Consider the following 21,783-nt stretch of genomic DNA (forward strand, 5'->3'; position numbering starts at 1 on the left):
AATTATATTTTCCTTCAAAGTTCCAAAAAATTAAATGAAAAAAAAAACGGCTAATTATTTGATTCCAACAATGACAAAAGACACTGCCATTACATATATATATATATAAAAAAAAAACATTGGCCCACGAACCTCACCACCGTCGTGAAAATTTCTTAAAGCACCGATAATTTCACTGGTTTAGTGGTGGTTTACTACACTTGAATAGTAATTGCTAGTAGTTTCACTACAAATCCAAAATAAGTTATAAACAACTTTTCACAAAGCTCCAATTAAACTCTAACCGGTTTTGGAATCGTATCTTTTCAAAGCAAGATAACTATTTCATCGAAAAATGTGAAATTTTGTTTTTAACTAATCAAAATTTGGAGTCTTTTGTTTAAGTTGGTTAACCGGTCAATTAAACCGGAACCCTTACACTATCTAAACCGGAGTGAGCTTATAAATTGACTGGCTCGCTTATGACTCAGTAGTCAGTGCTGAGTCCTGCGTTTGCTTCTTCTTCTTCTTCTTCTTCAGGTGTCTTCTTAGATCTGATCGCGAGTTCTAACGAAAGGTGTGTTCCTCTAACCCTAAAAATCTCCAGATCGCTTTAATTTCGTTTCTCTGATGTCTTAGTCGAGGCTTAGATCGTAGATTTCTCTGATTTGATCCCTTAATTTTAGAAGATTTCGACTCTTACTTGATTTCGTAGATTCAGGAATTCACAAATGGTGATTCGATTTCGATAGTTTTAGATCTGAGATTGTTCTTCACAATTGTTCCGTATATATTATTAAACTCTCGTCCTTCAAAATTTGGCAATAAAACTAGGTTTCTTCGTGAATTTGTGAATTTTGTTTTTCGTTTTTGAGCTGTGGATTTTGCATTTTTGCCTATTTGAAATTGTAAGATTACAACTCGGAATGTTTTTTATCTATGCGTTGATTCCAGAAGCAGCATTGATTTCAGTCTCGCTCTATACAGAATTGTGGGATTTTAAGTTCATAGTTTTGTTTGTTGTTAGGTTTTAGTTTTATACAATGGGTCGTGGAAACAGCTGTGGTGGAGGTCAAAGCTCATTGAATTATCTTTTTGGTGGTGCTGGTGGTGACGCTCCTGCTCCTAACCCTGTTCCAGCTCCTCGCCCTGCGCCTACTGAAGCTAACAACAGCACTGCACCATCACCACCACCTGTATCAGCTGCCACTGCAACCGCACTCACGACTGCTACTACTCCTGTTGAGCCAGCAGAGCTTAACAAGCAGATTCCTGCTGGTATCAAAACTCCTGTCAACAACTATGCCAGAGCTGAAGGACAGAACACCGGAAACTTCCTCACTGTAAATGTTTTGTTTTTTTTCGTGTCCATAACTCGAATACACGTTAATGTAATGGTAATGATACTCAACTCACTCTCGTTCTTTGTCTCTCCAGGACCGTCCTTCGACCAAAGTTCATGCAGCTCCTGGAGGAGGATCATCCTTGGATTATCTCTTCACTGGTGGGAAGTAGAATGAATAATTTGCAAAGGCGTAGCTTATGCACTGTCTCTGCTATCTATGAAACTGTTTGATGTGAGCCTTTAAATGATAAGAAGTCGGTTTCTTGTCTCTCCTTATCTCAACTCTTTGTCTGTAATATTCTCCTGAAAAAAATGTTTTGAGTTTAAAAAGAAAACTTCAAGTTTCTGTTATTAACCATCAATTCAATGCAAAGCACAAGTTCTGAAAATAACACCCGAGTAATCGAATACATTAAAGACTGCCTAGCATCGGATCCACACGTATTGTATGACAAACTTGTTTGATATTAAATTTTAAAACATCATTTAGTTGTAAATATTAAGCAAATGTTACATGTATATATATACTTTCTTAACTAGTCAAAACGATGGATGATGTTATATATGAACTGATTTTGGATAATGAAAACTGTGTTAAGCCAAAAATTAAATAAATAAATAATTAAAATATTTTTAACAGGTTGGGTAGGGTTTAAATCTCATTTGGATTCGGTTTTAGTTTATGTTATTTTGGTATCCCTATATAAGTAAAAGAGAAGTGATCTACAATGGATCAAGTCAATTAAGTGAAAATAACTCGAAATTAAGTAAACGGATACGAGTGTGAAAAAATCCGAAAAATAGAGTTGGATATAGAAATGGATCACCCCTTTACAAGCCAAGATTTTAAACTGAAGAACATATCTCACCAACCTTCTGCGGGAATCGCTGAAACCATTAAAGAAAAACAATTATGAGCATATATGTAACAAATCTTCGTTGGTTGTTAGACATTCCAAAAACTCATCCAATATTTACTAACCAAATAATTATATTTCCTATAATTTAGGCAACTATTCAGCTTTATCATATTATTAATTCTAATATCTTATTCTAATCAGTCGTAATTACTTTTAAATGTATCATATCTTCATCAAATATATTCTCTCCAATTTTGTCTTAATTGTTAGTCTACTAAATATTACGAATCAAGTAACCGCAATAAACACTATCCTAAACTAACAAAATCTCCAAAGGTTACTTTCATTATTTGGATATCGTGTTAGGATATGAGAATAATTACCAGAATATTCTCTAAACTTCAACCTCGATGACTGAATTGTAAATGTCTACCTATAAATACACATTTGACATCTACTTTCGATTCATCAAACATAACATTCATCAAACATAATAAGTTTCAAAATGGCAGCAAACTTTCCAATAACTAATCTAGCACTACTCAGCTGAAGCAAGAGAACTCAGTTTGAGGATATACCTCAGTTCTTTACTTGGAATCCGGAAGAAAAATGTTGGATCAGAAGGAGGGTAATATCGAATACGTCTTATATTCCAAGTAAGTTTAATGATCATGTTCATTTGCAACTTCTTTTCCTTTTTCTGAAAGGACCAAGATGTGATGAAGATTTGAGGACGTTTAAGGGTGTGGTCTGTGACTCTTACAAGGAAGCGTGTTTGGCTAGAGGATTACTAGAAGAATGATTTCTTAATATGTTTGAAAATTTATAAAATATTTCTTTCAGTTTGTTGCTTATCTACGTTTTCAATTTTAAGTATTTTTATTTATCTACCATGATTTCTATATACATAAAATTTCAAGTATTTATCAATTAATTTGATTTATAAATTTATAAAAATAAAATAACATCAACATTATATTCCACAGAAATATAATTCCTAAAGCGTTTAGGAGAACACTAACCATTATAAGTTTGTCTCCTCAAGCACTTTTGCTGCTTATAAGTTTTGTAAATGGCTCCTCCGGGATCTATGTCAAAGGAGCTCATGTATTCAACACAGAACAAAATTGTAAGTTAAAAAGTTTATTGGATATTACTGCCATTAAACTAAAGTATTGATAAAACTTAGGATATATAATGCCAGATTTATGGGACGAGGCTCATTAAACTTAAGTATTCACGAAAATTAAGGATATATAATGGAAAATGTATAAGCCTTCGGTGAGGATTGAACTCACGACCTTTCGCTTACGAAGCGAACGCAATACCACTATGCTACGGTGGCACTCATTCCTTTAAAATATTATTCCAGTATTTAATTAAATAAAATTAGTTTTATAGCAATTTTAAAATTAAAAAATCATTAAAAATTAGAGAAGCAANCTCTTACAAGGAAGCGTGTTTGGCTAGAGGATTACTAGAAGAATGATTTCTTAATATGTTTGAAAATTTATAAAATATTTCTTTCAGTTTGTTGCTTATCTACGTTTTCAATTTTAAGTATTTTTATTTATCTACCATGATTTCTATATACATAAAATTTCAAGTATTTATCAATTAATTTGATTTATAAATTTATAAAAATAAAATAACATCAACATTATATTCCACAGAAATATAATTCCTAAAGCGTTTAGGAGAACACTAACCATTATAAGTTTGTCTCCTCAAGCACTTTTGCTGCTTATAAGTTTTGTAAATGGCTCCTCCGGGATCTATGTCAAAGGAGCTCATGTATTCAACACAGAACAAAATTGTAAGTTAAAAAGTTTATTGGATATTACTGCCATTAAACTAAAGTATTGATAAAACTTAGGATATATAATGCCAGATTTATGGGACGAGGCTCATTAAACTTAAGTATTCACGAAAATTAAGGATATATAATGGAAAATGTATAAGCCTTCGGTGAGGATTGAACTCACGACCTTTCGCTTACGAAGCGAACGCAATACCACTATGCTACGGTGGCACTCATTCCTTTAAAATATTATTCCAGTATTTAATTAAATAAAATTAGTTTTATAGCAATTTTAAAATTAAAAAATCATTAAAAATTAGAGAAGCAACTTAATCATAATACGATATGGTGTGAGAAAAATTGTCGAAACGATCAAATCAGATAAATATTAGAAGAGATGTAACTCTTAATCCTATTTTTTGAATGTTTTGGAAATGGTTACTATTAACTTGTGGTTTTGAGTCAATTACCCAAAACGTTGATTCTCGCCGAAATGAGAACGGTTGCATCTTTCCAATCTTGTGTTAACTTAAATTCAAGAATGTAAAACTGTTATAAAGAAAATCGGAAATGGATTCGAAAGAAACACATCACCTAAATACATTAACATTAATTTACATATAATTATTTATAATCTGTTTGTTATTATATAAGTGCCCATCATTCATATTCACAAACCCAACTCTAGTTTTGGTTCAGTTCGCAACAGTTTTCTTTAACATCCAACGATAGCGTATCAAAAACTTAAAAGGCAGTAATAGGTTGACACGTGTCAGTCCAGGCACATGATTTACCGTGTACGTATGGACTGTTCCGTTCAATCACCAACACATCCGAAAACAAAACTATTAATTCCGCCAATAAGAGATCGACACGTAACCTACTCTGTCCCCTTACATTTTCAACCTGCGTATGCTTCCCTCATCTTACGTTGCCATTGTTAAAAAAGTGATGAGAGCAGCTTAAAGAGACTGTGAAGAGTATCTCTAACAAAAATACAATTAAAAAGATGTTATTGTCAGATAAATCATGTATTGAATGTGTTACGACTTTTTTGGCCAACCTTTACTTCGTGTGTAAACCTCGTATTATGAACTAGGTTTAAAGTTACTTTTTCTAGTATTTATATCTTCTTTTTTTCTTCCTTTTTCTCTATTGTGTTATTTTCATAACTTTTTTTCTTTTAATTTTCTTATCCACAAATTTATTGTATATATAGAGTAACAAAATAGTCTAGTGTCCAAATTCATATTAATCATACAATTTTATGTACTTTAAATTCATTTTAGCTACATCTTGATATTTATTTGGTAATTGATAAGAAGACGTTGAACATGAAATGATAATATATATATATATATATATATATATATATATATACTTACAAGATAAAGAGTTTTGATTCGAATTAAGACACACAAACCGGCTGAATTGTGTTTATCTTATAGGAGTCATAGTGCTCTCTACTTATATTACAATATGTAATATACATTATCCAAAAAGTTCATCAATAAACACTACAATAAATCTTTCATCCTTTATAGTTTTTGTTAAGTTAAATTTTCTATTATACGTAATTAATTTACTTTATTTCTTAGTTCATTATTCACTCCCAAATTTATCCCTTTGATGAATGAACTTGTTGCAAGGAGTAAAGTGTGGAAACCATTTCTAACCAAGGGGTATATATTTTCTCATAAGTTAATTAAGAAATATATAACATGTAGTACAATATTTGAAAGAGATTCCAATTAATACTAGATGCTGCAGAGAGCCAGAAAAGTTGTTAGAAGTTCGTGTCTCAACATTTTCAAATGCCTATGCATATGGTCCATGGAGTAACAACTAGGGTTTTAGCCCATCATGGGGTCTAATGTAGCTCCAATTTGTTAGTCTAAATATGCAGAAGAAGCCTGTAACCATCAGAGATGCTACGATTCCTGTATTATTAATTACATATCGTGTTTGTAACCTATATATACGGCTATACCCAATTAACCAAAAATATATAATAATAGTTACATGGACCGTATTATATGGACCTACGGTTTTCATTATCTTGGTCTACAAAATAATATAAAATGATAATCGTACATCCAATGGACCTTTCCCCCAACAAAAGATAGAATTGCTAGTGGCTATTAGCTACCCCCAAATATATACATAAATGAACAGAAACAATAATCGAGTTTCTGAAATTGACTATTGTTTTTTCTTGCAAAACTATTCTTCTCTTTGGTTTTTTTCTTTCTCAATTAGACCTTTTTTTTTTATGTCAACCACTCAAAATAAGTTAGCCAACAATCACTTGTGACAACATTTAGTAATTTGTGGAAATATATATAGAGAATGGTTAGCATGACTATTAAAATTAGAGAAAATTTCTCAAGATATTTTAAAGCTATCTCTACCTAAACTACCCATCCATATAGTTGATGGAATAGCATATTACAAGTATTCTCTCGTATTTATTCTTTTTTTTAGATGTTTACTAAAGCATCTATCTATATGTTGCATAATGTAATAAGGTGACCACTTGGAACCATAAAAGAATGGTGGAGGATAGCGAGTGCGTAGATGATAAGGATCATTTTTTTACTTGATTATGATAAAGATAAGATATATACATCAAGTTTCCATCAAGCAGATTAATTAACAAAAATGACAAAGAAAAAAATTAGCCTAAAAGAATTTGTTTTTTTTTTTTTTGAAAGATTGAATTGATGAATAGGTTGAACAAGATAACTAAGATGTACCAAGTGAAACATGAGTCAGCAAGCAAATTTTGGAAAAGAGTTGTGTGAGACATGTCACATGAGTAAATTAACAATCATCATCATCATGATGTAGATATATAGTATAAGATGCCATGAGAAGAAATGAGAAAAACAAATTAACCTGACACATGAAGCATCATCCTACAAATTAACCTGTCAAGCAATTACCGAACCTTTTTCTTTAAGTTAAAAAATAAGATAAAAACTTTTTTTGTATTAAAAGCCAGAAGCATCCTACAGAAAAGTTGAAAATTCTAGGAATTTGAGAGCTAAACTGTTTATAAAAAAATTCCTTAGTTTTCCTTTTCTTGCTGTAATAAATCCGCAATATTTGTTTCAAGCATCTATGAGTCATTGTTATAAATAAATCTGAAATCTATATAGCCATTATGCATGAATTATATATACATGTATCTTACGAAACTCGATCAACAACTTTGATTAGACATGATAATCAAATACATCAACCTCCTTTAGAAGGGAACCTAAACACGAAACCCCTCTAATTAATGCTAGATTACATATAACATATTCTTCTCACACATCTATTAATGTAAAAAATAATCCATGAATTTTTTTTTTCAACATCTAAATACTGGCATATATAAAAAGACATATATAAAGTACACGTGAAACGTAAAAAAAAAACCTTGTGAATAAAAATTTCTCTTTAAAATAGGAAATAGTACGTACTATATCAGATTAACCATTTCAGTGTGACATAATTAGTTTGCAACCGTATAGATCCGTTCGATGCATTTAAACGATCGTGAAGTAGCTGTCATACGGAAGAACCTGTCGGCAAGAGAAGCAAAGCGCAGAAGAAGAAAAACAAACATATCTTTTACGAAGCCTATCATATTCTTACTTTTATTCACAAACAATATTTGCATTATGGTGTTCTCTACATAATCTAAACGTGTCAATACCTGAAAAAAACAACTTTAATTTTATTTACTTCTTTTTGATTCTCTCGAACATACATAACCAGATAATAGATAGGATTTGGACTTATGAATATGCTCTATTAAGGCATCTGTATAGGTTATATATAGAATATTTTTCTTCTTTCTTTTTTTGAGCATATTATTAAACTATGGACTAGATCTGATGAAAGAAAGCAATCTATTTATATAAATATATGGCATAAATATATCTATCTTCAAATCCAATGGAGGAGGGTGAAAGAGAAAAGTTAGAGCATTTTGTTTGGACTAGATAGAGAGAGAGATATCTTAACTCTCCTTAGAAAAAAGTACTAGGAATCAATTTTTATTTTCTGCCAATAAAAACAAAAGATGTACAGAAAAATAATAATATATATATATATATATATATTCTCTGATGAAGTAAGAATAAAATAATGTGGTATATATAAATCACCAATGTAATAGAGATACACATATGACATACACACAAATTACTTTTAGAATTTATTATGATATATATATTTTTTTTTATCTTTTTTAAAAAAGGAAAGTTTATGAGATTGGGATATAAGTTTGTAAGCTTTTATTTGGCCAAGAATGGCTTAGCATCTGCAAAACCAACACTAAGCTCTCTATATTATATTCTCTTGAAAATCATTCCAACAAAAGAAGAAACCTGAAACACAAAGTGACCCACCACCACCACTACCACAATCTCCTTCTTCCTCCACCAGCCACCGGGACAATTAAGTGATGAGGAAACCAATTCATGCCCTAGATTAAAGAACCAGAATCCTTTTCAGACAAGATCTACTACACTCTACACATTTTCACATGTACTTATACACCTTTATCTATGTGTGTGTGTATATAAAGCTTCACTTGTGGCTTTAGAGGTAACAAAAAAAAGGAAACTTTTCAGTTGGGTTTTTTTTGGTTTCTTGGTGAGAAGAGAGAGAGATCAGAGATGGGAAGAGGGAAAGTGGAGCTTAAGAGGATAGAGAACAAGATCAATAGGCAAGTTACTTTTGCAAAGAGAAGGAATGGTTTGCTTAAGAAGGCTTATGAGCTTTCTGTGCTTTGTGATGCTGAGATTGCTCTTCTCATTTTCTCTAACCGTGGCAAGCTCTACGAATTTTGCAGCAGCCCTAGGTATAATCTTTCATCTTTTAATCCACTCTTCCCTCAAATTTGTATTTTTATCCGCTTGTTTTTTTTTTAAATAGTTATTTAGGGTTTTTTTGACTCTTACAAATTATATATGGAGATATGAAAACGTTGGTCTCTTTCTTGATTTTGTTAGAATTAATTAGCTATATGATTAGGGTTCATTTCTTTTGTTAATTCTGGGTTTTATTATGCACAAATCTGGCTCCCAGAGAGTGATACCCATTAAGTTAACTAAGGATGATCAAATTTAGTTACAAGGGTCTTAGGTGCTCTAGATGATGATTAAAGCTAGACATAGATTGGATAAAAGAAAAGCAAAAAAGTACATTAGTTTTGTGTGCAGAAGCTATATAGCACATAATAATATAGTTGGCTTTTACACATGAGATTTGAGTGTTGTTGATATTGTTTCCGAAGGTTTGATCCAAGTTTCCAAAGAGACAAAGAATTGACCTCTGGATCTACACAAAGCTGTAAAGATATATAAAAAAAAATACTTTGACTACTTCTTTAAGTTAGTATCTATCAAGTACTTATGATCTTATTAAAGTTAAAGTTAGAGACAACTGTGATGATACTCAAATTTCACAATTTCCTTTTGTTCCTTATAAACAAAGTATTCTTTATTGTTTTTTCTCGTTGGGATAATTTACAAACTTTTTTTAACTTCTTTCCTAAAACATCATGATGATCACAGGGATATTGATATTATTGTTTTTTAACATAGAAATTTTTTTATTTGACCGTATGAGGTATTCTTGAATGAAATTTTTTAAATTTCATTGATGATCAAAATATGTAGTTCAGTGATCAATATTTGTTTTTGTGAAGTGGTATGGCGAAGACGGTTGAGAAGTATAGAAAATATAGTTACGCAACAATGGACCCAAATCAATCAGCTAAGGACTTGCAGGTACACATCTTTTTTATCTCTATCAGTAGTCAGAGACTGACCTCATTAGTTGTTGAAGTTGGCCTTGATTTTTATCTTTAATTGGCAGGATAAGTACCAAGACTACTTGAAGCTCAAATCAAGAGTTGAGGTCCTTCAACATTCACAAAGGTACGTAGCCTGATTCATAACACATTTTGTAAATGTAAATTGCTTCATCCTATTTGTTAATATGCTTTCTCTCTAGGCATTTGCTTGGTGAAGAGATAGCCGAGATGGAAGTGAATGAGCTTGAGCAGCTAGAACGCCAAGTAGACGCATCACTAAGACAAATAAGATCAACCAAGGTATATAGGCTCACAAATCTAATGATAATTTGGTCCTGAAAGCCATTTAGAAATTTACCAAATCTTGCTTTTTTTCATTGCCAGGCTAGGTCAATGCTTGATCAACTATCTGACCTTAAAACAAAGGTACATACACTTGTATTCACAATACGAGTCACAGAATGTCCAATAATCTCAAATAAAACACACTCTCATATTCATCAATTTACAGGAGGAAATGTTATTGGAAACCAACAGAGATCTTAGGAGAAAGGTAGCTATCGAAATCTTCCACCGCAAGAAATTAAAACCTTTAAGATCTCTTTTAATATTCTTCTCTCTTTCTCAGTTGGAGGAAAGTGATGCTGCGCTTACACAATCAATTTGGGGAGCTTCTGCCACAGAACATTCCCAACAACAACAACAACAACAACAGCAGCAACAGCAACAGCAACAGCAACAGCAACAGCAACAGCAACAGCAACAACAACAACAACAGCAGCAACAACAACAAGGCATGAGCTCTTATCAATCAAACCCGCCAATTCAAGAAGCAGGTTTCTTCAAGCCTCTACAAGGCAATGTAGCATATCAAATGAGGTATTCACAAACAAAAAACTAAGACCCTTGAATTTGGTTTTCCTTATATATTTTGTCAGAAACATTTAACCTTTATATGTGTTTCTTTATCGTTTTGATACAATTAGCAGTCATTACAATCACAAGCATGCTGCTATGACCAACGCAAGCAACTCTGCAACAACATCACAGAATGTTAATGGATTCTTCCCAGGGTGGATGGTCTGAAACGATATACATATATATATATATATATGTGTGTGTTTTTATAGATCAAAGATCATTATTGCTTATGTCCTTTATTTTTGCCAGAGAAACATTGTTCATTATTACAAACTCTGTTATATAATCAAGGGCTTGTAATGTCAAACCCCAGATCCTATCATTACTTTTTTTGCTCTCTTGAAATATATAACATTTTTTTGAGCTTTTTAACATATACAATGTTTTTTTGGGAGCTTTTTATTTTCTTTTTCTTTCTTTTCTTGAATATTATATTAAAATTTTGGATTCTGAAACAAGTAGTGCTCTGCATTTGTATCAAGATTGTGATGTGGATAATTAAAATGTATATAAAACTATGAGAATTTTTGCCAAGTTGGATTATATTGAACAAGTCCAAAACATGCTTTTAAATTTAATTTTTCATGGTACGCACGTTCAAGAAATGGCTTCAACCAAAAACCAAACACAAACATAACAGTATTTAAAACACAACGAAAATGTCTCAAAGAGAACAGAGAAGAAACACAAGAAACTCAGAGAATGGGGAAACCAGCTGGGTATTGGGTGAATAAGATCAGGACATCATTCAAAGGAGGATCATCGTCGAGCAAATCATTAGATGAAGGGAGTACTTCCGGTTCAAGAAAGAACGGTTCGAAGCATAGTAAGAATCTGAAAGCAGAGGAAGCTAATAAGAATGGTGAAGGAGCAGTTCAAGTTGAGAGTGGGAGGAAAGTGATGGTTGTGGTGGACACAACTTCACAATCAAAGAACGCTCTTCAATGGGCATTAACACATTGTGTTCAAGATGAAGACAATATCACTCTCCTCCATGTTACAAGAACACCCGTAGGACAAGGTATCTATACTAATAATTTTTATGTATACTCTATGTTTATGTCTTGAAAGAGATGACATGAACCAGCCAAAACTGGAACCATATTCTATCTTTCCTGAATAAAATATGAGAACCGACTCTTTTGGGTTATTAGGCTAATCGGGCCTCAGATTTTGTTTTGCGCTTGTGCGGCCCAATGTTAGTTTTTTTTTGTTTTTTTTTAAAAAAAATCTAATTTCAGGGTGTATTGTTATAATAAGTGTTTTTTCAAAAAAGGGGTTTAGAATTTATGTAACTTTGTTTTAGTCTTACAGATTATTAATTAGAAAAGAATAAATCTAAATTAATTTGCTTTTTTAGACAAATTAAAAAAACGAGAAAAATGATTTATTTATTACTTTTTTTTTTTTCCAAATCTCATTGAACAAAATTTTCGATGGTAAATTTGATTTTACTATTTCCGTATTTATTTTGTTTGTTAGGAATTTTTGGACCTAGCCGAGAATTAGCATATGCTTTGACATCTAAGTCTCTAATTAACTAACATGTGTATATATTATGGTTAATAGCTATCGATGAGACACAAAGGGAGAGAAACTCCAGGGCTCATGAACTAGTTCATCCATTGAAGAACTTTTGCCAACTGAAGAAACCTAACGTAAGCTCTCTTGGTTACAAACGAACTGATATTGATGATTCAAAAGTTCTCCTTCTTTGACTCTAGAGTTAATTTGTGTGGGTTTTATTTTCAGGTCAAAACGGAGATAGTGGTGGTGGAGACGGCAGAGGAGAAAGGGAAGACGATAGTTGAGGAATCAAAGAAACAAGGGGCAGGCGTTTTGGTTTTAGGGCAGAGAAAGAGAACCTCTAAATGGCGCGTGATCTGGAAATGGCGTGCAAAGGGAGGAATGGGAGGAGGAGTTGTTGAGTATTGTATTCATAACTCCGATTGTATGGCTATTGCCGTAAGGAAGAAAAGTAACAATGGAGGTTACTTGATCACCACGAAACGTCACAAAGATTTCTGGCTCCTGGCTTAATTTTTTTTATTACACCAAACCAACCACATTGATCCCCAAACCCTTTTTTATTTTGTAATCGAAACGAATCTTCAAAAAAAAAAAACATGTTCATGGATATGATTAATGATTGATGGTCTGTATTCGTCAAAAGAATTAATTTGTTATCATGTAAAGACTTATTTGTCAACGTTTGTTCAATTGTGTTCAGCATCAAAATATAAAGCTTTATCAGGATTCAAGAAAAACAAAAAAAAGATATAAGCAGATGAGAAGTTACATAGATCAAAATGATTTTATTAATATTGGTGTTTCATAAGAAACTTTCTAATCATACTTATTAACGTTTCATCATAAGACATAATATACCTCGAAGTAATAATATTAGTATATTATGTCAACATACTACGTTCATACGTTGCGAGATGATTACCAATTCCTATATTTCCTCCTCCACGCCCGAATTGAAATCGGTAAACACATGTCTTGACGACAGCTCCGACGGTGATGACTGAAGTTGTGACGGCGGTTATTGTGAAACTGGCGTTGATGCCTATTATAGCGAGAATACACAGGACAATAATACCAAAGAGACCCATGAGATTTTGTTTATCTTCTTTCTTCTTCTAGTTTTTTTGGTAAGAGCAATTATGTGATACATATATAGTTGAATTGTTTGCACATATAGTTGTATTGTATGGAATACTGAAATTTATTGTCTCATTAGAACAACGAATAACGGCGCCAAATTGATAGTTGGGTTTTCACCCAGGGTATCAATTCCCTATGCAGTTGTAGTACAAAGGGTTATCAATCCAAATGGTTGTTTATTGCTAACAGGAAGGATATGATCAGGACAATACAAGTCAAGCCAAGCAGATAGGGTTTTTGTTCTAACAGTCTTAAAATAAATAAAAGAAAGGAATATAAACAAAGAAACCACACGACCTAAGCACTCGATGCAATCAGTCGAGTACAAGATCGAATGGGGTGATCGAGTAAGCAAATGAGATATGAACAGCTCGAGGTATTACTCGATGCAGGTTATCGTGTACCTGATCGGGTAAGTGGTCGAGTAAGTAAAGAAAATGTAAACAAATAAAATACGAAAGCTCCTAAGGATGGGGTAATCGAATCCTAAGTATTCTAGACCAGTACAGATGTCTTACATGCCTCAAGCAATTATTTCCTAAACAATGAATCTCTAAAACCTTGTCACCACACTCTCGCACTAGCAACAAACAACCTTGATCACTTACCACACTCTCGCACTAGCAATCTGAACAAGCAGGCATTAAGAACGATTCATTATTGTCAGTAAACTCAAACTCATCTAATCCCTTACTCAAAGTCAAGTAAACCTCTAGCATTGGCTAATTCACGCATCTCATCTACACCTCTCGGTCGCTGAAACGCCCTAGATCTAATCTCAATCTCTCGGTATGTTGACAGCATTAAGAACACCAACTTAGAAGGAAATCTATCAATCATTTACAATCAAACTAAGGCATCCTAACCGATCAAGAACACAAAATCATCTATCCCATCCCTAGAAACTTTACTACACTACTCGGACATGATAACAAGGAACAAAATAACGAAAATGAATGAAACTTGCATTGTATTAAAAGATAAAGTAGAGTCGAAAGAGTACAAGATAAAAATCTAAGAAAACTATAAAAACTATGAAAATAAAAATGCAAAACGAAAAGGAAAATGTTTGAGTCGCTCAGTTCTCTCACATAAGCTCTCGCTCTCTTTTTAGGTTCAAATCCAAGGTATTCTGACTATGTACTTAACTAATGCTATGGCTAGATGGGTTGGAAATCGATTAGGCTTGGTAACTGAGGTTGACTATGATGAAAACACTACCCAAGTGGGAGCGGTTAGAGTAAAGATAGCATGGAATATTGAGGATCCCCTTCGTTTTCAAAAAACCTCCAATTCATTGTTGGTGAGAACACTGTTTTTAAATTTCGCTATGAGAGGCTAAGGAATTTTTGTAGCAAATGTGGTTCTCTGAAACATGACATCAAAGACTGTCTCTTGAACTTTGATGATGAGTCTCAAGGAGATCCTGGTGATAGTAGTGATGATGACAATCACTCGACTGGAGACAACAACATGACTGAAACAGACTCTCTGTCGTCCTTCGACCCTGCTACTCTTATTCCGGGTCTTCAGATGCCTCCACAAACTGTTAACACTACACAACCAGCCAAGGGAATAAGAGGTACATCAAGGGTTCCTATCTCTGATGCAGATCTAAATGCAGAGAAGATACGATACATTCAGGTAAAACAGAGGAACACCACCCATGACCGTAACTGCTATGAGGATCTATTTGAGTCATCCTCTGACAATGCCCTGTCAGAATTTGTTTTCATGAAGCCTAAAAGGGTTTCCTTTGAGGAGGCTTTCAACAAAGCGGAAGCTGCGGATGAATTGGCGGTCATGAGCCAGTTCAAGAAGAAGAGCAAGACTGCAGGTTCCTTTGGTTCTTTCTCAGTCAACCAACGATTCGACGGAGGCGCTGGGGGCCCGGTACCACCAGATCCAATATGAGAGTCCTCTCCTGGAACTGTTAGGGCATTGGACCGCCGATGACGCATTCTCGTCTTACTAACCTATGTCGTATAACTAAGTGTGATGTTCTTTTCCTTATTGAAACTCTTAATCAGTGTGATGTACTACATAAACTTAAGTGTGATTTAGGATTTACTAATATACTTATCCAGCCCCCTCATGGAAGGAGTGGAGGCTTAGCTCTGATGTGGAAACATAATGTAGCTCTCAGTCCAATTTCAATGGATGAGCGCCTCATTGATGTCTCTGTAAACATTAATAATATAAGCTTTTATTTGTCTTGTGTGTATGGTCACCCAGTTCAGAGTGAAAGATACCACTTATGGGAAAGACTAGAAAACTTATCCTACCATCGTCACGATCCATGGTTACTCATATGGGATTTTAATGAAATTCTCAACAACTCAGAAAAACTTGGTGGTCCAGCCAGGGCCGATTGGACATTCTGTGACTTCCAACACATGGTGACAATTTGTGATCTTGAAGACATTCGACACAAGGGTGATAAATTTTCATGGGTCGGAGAAAGACAATCCCATACCGTTAAATGTTGCCTAGATAGAGCATTTCAAAACGGTCCATGGGGAGCAACCTTCCCGAATGCTGAAGTCGAATTCTTAGACATCACAAGATCTGATCATAAGCCGATCTCTATAAACTTTAATATTAGATCACCGTATAGAAGAAGAGCTTTTTTCTTTGATAAACAGTTATGTGAGGTTGATAGTTTTAAAGAGGTCGTTAAACAAGGATGGCAAATACAAACACAGGACTACAACATTCCAATATCTAGTCGAATTGTCTCTTGTAGGAAAGCGATGGCTAACCTCAAACGCGAAGTTCAACTAAACTCTCAGATTCGGATCAAGGCTTTGCAATCTCAACTGAATACAACAATGGAAAGTCTAAACCCAGTTATGCGAAGGAATATCCCAACTCTACAAGATGAACTCAAAAGCATATTTGGATGAAGAGAAACACTGGAAACAAAAAAGTAGAAATCAATGGATGTTGGAGGGAGATCGGAATACAAGTTTTTTCCAAGCTTGTGCAAACTTACGATACACGAAAAATCAGATAAACGTGATCCAAGATACACATGGAAATAAAGCAATAGGAGAGCACGCTCAAGTTTTCTTCCAAAACATATTTTCCACTACTGGTCACCAAGTAACGAAATATGTTTTTTCTGATTTCCAACCACGAGTTACATCTGATATGAATGATGACCTCACTCGGCCCTTCGATGCTCAAGAAATCTATGAGGCTGTGTGTCAAATAGGAGAGGACAGAGCCCCTGAACCCGATGGTATAACAGCCCGTTTCTACAGAACATGCTGGGATATTGTTGGTACTGATGTCATAAGAGAAATTCAACAGTTCTTTGATACAACATCAATGCCGCTGTAGTTGAACCATACTAACATATGTCTAATCGCAAAAATAGACAACCCGACCACTTTTTCTGATTATCGACAATAGCACTCTGCAATGTCATGTATAAAATCATTTCAAAGTGTTTAGTTGGTCGATTAAAAAAACATCTAAATGGGATAATTTCAGATGCACAAGCAGCTTTCATACCAGGACGTCTAATTCAAGATAATGTCATGTTAGCTCATGAAGTCATGCACTCTCTTAAAGCCCGTAAGAGAGTATCTAAGTCATATATGGCGGTCAAAACTGATGTAAGCAAGGCTTATGATCGCGTAGAATGGAACTTCCTAAGAACTACACTTCAAGTCTTTGGCTTTAGCGAGAAGTGGATCAATTGGATCATGGCCATTGTTGAATCGGTGAGTTACTCTGTTCTAATTAATGGTTCACCTTTTGGATATATAAAACCGGAGAGAGGCATTCGACAAGGAGACCCCCTTTCTCCTTATCTTTTCATTCTATGCTCGGACATACTGAGTCATCTCATTCAAACACGGGTAGAGGATAAAGGTATCAAAGGTGTAAAAGTTGGAGATAATGCTCCAAGAATAACTCATCTCCAATTTGCAGATGACTGTCTCTTTTGTCAAGCAAGTAGAAAAAACTGCAAAGCATTGAAAGATGTTTTTGATGTCTACGAGTACTATTCGGGTCAACAAATCAACACGACAAAATCTATGATAACATTTGGTTCCCGTGTATATGGTTCAACACAGAACAGATTGAAAGTGATACTAGATATTTCGAATCATGGAGGTGGAGGAAAATACTTGGGTTTGCCAGAACAGTTTGGCAGAAAAAAGAAAGAAATGTTTGAGTATATAATCACAAAGGTGAAACAGAGAACATCTAGTTGGACTGCAAAAAGACTATCTCCAGCAGGCAAAGAAATAATGCTAAAGTCAATTGCACTAGCCATGCCAGTGTATGCAATGTCTTGTTTTAAACTCCCTAAAGGTGTGATTTCAGATATTGAATCAATACTTATGAGATACTGGTGGGAAAAAGATGCTCAACAAAGGGGAATCACCTGGATAGCTTGGAAAAAACTTCAATATTCAAAAAAAGAAGGGGGTCTTGGTTTCCGGGACCTTGAAAAATTCAATGATGCTCTACAAGCTAAACAGGCTTGGCGACTAATCCAATATCCAAATTCAATATTTGCAAGGATAATGAAGGCTCGCTACTACAGAGACACAACGGTGCTAGAAGCAAAATCACAGAAGAACCAATCTTATGGTTGGTCATCCATTCTGGTAGGCATCTCGCTCATAAAAAAGGGGTCAAGATTTGATATCGGAGATGGCAAAACGGCAAGAATAGGCATTGATAATGTCCTTGATACACATCCCCCAAGACCAATTGCAGCTGTCAATATTGAAAACAACAGAACTATAAACACTCTCATGACATTTTTGGGACAAGTTAGATCATGGGACATGGCAAAACTCCAAACACAAATCAAACCAGAAGACTTTATGGAAACACAAAATCTGTTTCTATCACAAGTAGATCATCCGGATAAACTCATATGGAACTATAGTACGTCGGGCGATTACACAGTTAAATCAGGCTACTGGCTATTGATGCATGATCCCCTTTCAAGTGATATTCCTCCTGATATACCTCATGGGGCACCTGAACTTAAAAACAAAATTTGGAGACTACCTGTAATTCCAAAACTAAAACACTTCCTTTGGCGAATTATTTCAAGAAGTCTTCCAACATTAACATGTTTACGATCGCGTGGTATGAATTTGGATACGATATGTTCTAGATGTCGGCAAGCAGAGGAAACGATCAATCATGCATTATTCACATGCCCTTTTGCAACTATGGTTTGGCGTTTTTCCAGTACTTCTCACATAAACATAGCAAATTTAGTGCATGATGCGGAAGAGAATATTTCTAATATCATTACTTCAATCCTAAATTGTGCAACTTCAAATGCTGAATCTATGGTACCAATCTGTTTATTATGGAGAATTTGGAAAGCAAGGAATAACAGTGTCTTCAATAACTATAGAGAAAGTCCATCAAAAACTGTCTTATGGGCAAAAAGTGATGCAAAAAAATTCTATGATCTCACCCATAAGATGGATAATCATAACCAGAGAAGAGATGGGTATCGAAATACTCATCGATGGAGACCACCGAACGTTGACTATGTGAAATGTAATTTTGATGCTGGATACAATAATCTTAATCATGAAGCCACAGGAGGTTGGATTATACGAAACAACATGGGATCGGCATTGGCTTGGGGTGCAACTCGATTATCACATACATCTTCGCCATTGGAAGCGAAAGCAAAGGCTATGCTCGTAGCTCTTCAACAATCTTGGGTCAGAGGATACACTTTGTTAATTTTAGAGGGAGATTGTGAAGTTTTAATAAAGATCATCAATGACAAAATGAGACAGAGACAGTTAATAAACATCCTACTTGATATAAGGTTTTGGATTTCAAAATTTAAGTCTGTTAACTTTGCCTTTACTAAAAGATCTGGTAATATGTCCACTCATCTGTTAGCATAGTATGGATGTAATTCTTCTATTTTTTATGCTGAATCTGTAAACAAGCCTTTATGGCTACATGAACAATTATGTATTGATCGGTCTTAAATAAATAATATGATATTTCTGAGAAAAAAAAAGAACAACGAATATCAGGAGGTCAAGATTTGATTGACTGATTTATTGAAAAATTATTTCAATTTTTCTAGAACAATTCAGAGTTGACAGGACTCGAGGATTTTGTAATTGAAAGATTCCGTTTGAAACTCGTTTCGGGTTTCTAAGCAAACTTTAGATACACTCTTCGAAAGACGTCTTGGGAATTTGAATGTTTTTTTTGTTCTGTTTCCTTCTTAAATGTATACATTCATTTATCGAACCAACTGCTACATTTTTGTGTTTTTTTCCATAACAATGACTGGACAGACATAAATTACGATTTTAAAATTCTAGGAAGTTCTAGTATTCAAACTTGTTTGCAGCAAGATTTTACTAGTTTTTTTTATCCTTTTAAACAATGTGCAATAAACAGATTGCATTAACTTTGTAAAACGTTTATTTTTCTTTTTAATATAATTTAAAAATAACATATAAACTCTCACATATAATAAAAAAAATTCTAGGTGTTTGAATTATCATTTAAAAATAACAGATAAACTCTCACACAATTATTCCATTTTTTTTTTCATCTTTTGTATCAAAAACTATTCAACCATCTAGACTTTTGGCAGAAGTTTTTACCCGTTGAGCTTTTAGCAGAAATTTTTACCATAAGCACTAATTAATTTATTTTTTTTGCAGAATCTTTTATGGTGCATTTAAATTGAAAACCTTTTATTAGCTTTTTGGAAGAAAAAAAAACTTACCTATTGATATATCATGGTTTTTACGGTTTTTAACCATGATATAAATGTGCTTTTTGAGTCTTTTCATCTGTTTCTAGGTTGTCTTTGAGTCTTTACAGGTTATCTAGGATTTTGTCACGGATGGAGCGAAAGGAAACAATTTGGATCGTTTTGGAGCATTTAATCGGAGGAGATCAATTTGGAGTCTGATCCTATGAAGAGCATCGACCGACACCAATGGAGCATCGGTCGACGCCAAGCTGATCCAACACAGACTTCAAAATTGGAAATTTTACAAAGTTGCCCAAAGTTTTCCATATTTGCATCATTAGTCCCTGACATGTTTTAGGACATATATATAGTGTTTTTGGGTTTTGTAAACCTTTAAGTTTTATTCTAGCAAGTTTTATTTTCTGGAACCCTGTGAGATTTTAAGAGCTTTTGGGAGAGAGATCTGAACTGCTTTGAGAGAAGAATTCTTGAACTCCCTCTTTACTCTTTTAATTTCAATTGCATATTATTCAGAATTATGTTTTGTTCTTCATTGAATATGTCTGAGCAGTTTGCTTGTTAGGTTCAGTGTTTTTCACAGGGATTTTATGATTTATTAGATCTGTTTATTTAGGATTCATTATCTTTCTAGATTTCATCATAGGTTGTTCATCATATTAATCCTTGATTGGCCATCTAGAATTAATAACCTAGGAAAATAAATTGATATGAGAATATAATTGATTTTCCTGATAAAAACTTTTGATGATCAAAATTACTTTCTGCAAAGAGATTTGATTTAGTAATTTTGTGAACAATCTAAACCTGTTTTTAAAGCTGATTTTTAATCTAGAATTTTACAAAGAGATTTCGATTTTCTGGTTTTAAATTTAGATAATATTTGCAGTGAGAACTGATTTATTTTACAAAAGAGTTTAGAGTTCTAGATCTGATTTTAATTGCTTGAATCCTATTTAATTATTAATTTAATATTTTGTAATTTCCTGAGAAATTCCCTGGACCTAGCTTTTTGATCATCTGAATTTACACAGCTTTTATTTAATATTTTGCATTGTTTATTAAAATTCAAATTATTCTGTTTAGCGTAATCATAAAACTCTATAATTTATTGTGTAGACTTGAGTCCTTGTGGAATTCGACCCCTAAGTACTGCAGTGACCTCTTAATTTGAGAGAGTAGCTCTAGGGTAAATTTGAGCATATCAAATTTTGGCGCCGTTGCCGGGGACTCTTTGATCTACCATTAGATTTGAGTTTGTAATTTCGTCTAAATTTTTCTTTTTATTTGAAACTTACACGCTTTTGTTTTCTTCTCTCTTGTGTGTTTCAGGTGCATGCCTCCTAAGCCTCACACAAGGATCAACAAGAGTGATCCTACTGTGAATCTTTCAAACCAAGAGTTGGGAAAACTTGAGCGTGAGAACAGAAAAGCAGCCAAATCCTTGAAGATGGTTAACACATTCATTCTGGTTCGTGATGAGGATGGTGTTTTGAGGGATCAAGAGGGCCACTTGCGCAATGAGCAGGGCCAAAAGCTTGATGCAGAGGGAAATCTGATTGTTGAGCCAGTTGTCAACCCACAAGCTGTTGTCAACCAGCAAGCTGTTGCCGATGAGGAGGTTAACCTTGGTATCGATCGACGCCAACC

The 21,783-nt window shown here is 33.9% G+C and overlaps 3 protein-coding genes and 2 non-coding genes across 6 annotated transcripts; 3 read left to right on the forward strand and 2 right to left on the reverse strand.

The window, feature by feature from the left end:
* Positions 452-1,686, forward strand: LOC104790128 (protein SPIRAL1). Its single transcript, XM_010515836.1, has 3 exons — positions 452-556; positions 1,007-1,322; positions 1,417-1,686. The coding sequence occupies exons 2-3, from the start codon at positions 1,023-1,025 to the stop codon at positions 1,492-1,494; spliced, it is 378 nt and encodes a 125-aa protein (XP_010514138.1). The 5' UTR covers positions 452-556; positions 1,007-1,022; the 3' UTR covers positions 1,495-1,686.
* TRNAT-CGU lies at positions 3,458-3,529 on the reverse strand. The gene has a single exon. It is a non-coding gene; the product is annotated as a tRNA-Thr (tRNA).
* On the reverse strand, positions 4,145-4,216 carry TRNAT-CGU. The gene has a single exon. It is a non-coding gene; the product is annotated as a tRNA-Thr (tRNA).
* Positions 8,183-11,093, forward strand: LOC104790129 (agamous-like MADS-box protein AGL3). Of its 2 annotated transcripts, none has more exons than XM_010515838.1 (8): positions 8,183-8,843; positions 9,693-9,774; positions 9,863-9,924; positions 10,001-10,100; positions 10,185-10,226; positions 10,312-10,353; positions 10,429-10,679; positions 10,787-11,093. In XM_010515838.1, exons 1-8 carry the CDS (start codon positions 8,659-8,661, stop codon positions 10,884-10,886), a joined length of 864 nt encoding a protein of 287 aa, XP_010514140.1. In that variant the 5' UTR covers positions 8,183-8,658; the 3' UTR covers positions 10,887-11,093. The 2 variants fall into 2 exon arrangements, with proteins under 2 accessions (XP_010514140.1, XP_010514141.1); XM_010515839.1 differs by having other exon boundaries at positions 10,790-11,093.
* Positions 11,415-12,977, forward strand: LOC104790130 (universal stress protein PHOS32-like). Its single transcript, XM_010515840.1, has 3 exons — positions 11,415-11,742; positions 12,291-12,379; positions 12,474-12,977. The coding sequence occupies exons 1-3, from the start codon at positions 11,424-11,426 to the stop codon at positions 12,759-12,761; spliced, it is 696 nt and encodes a 231-aa protein (XP_010514142.1). The 5' UTR covers positions 11,415-11,423; the 3' UTR covers positions 12,762-12,977.

This window comes from Camelina sativa, chromosome 6 (genome assembly GCF_000633955.1).
Source record: "Camelina sativa cultivar DH55 chromosome 6, Cs, whole genome shotgun sequence".
NCBI lineage: Eukaryota > Viridiplantae > Streptophyta > Magnoliopsida > Brassicales > Brassicaceae > Camelina > Camelina sativa.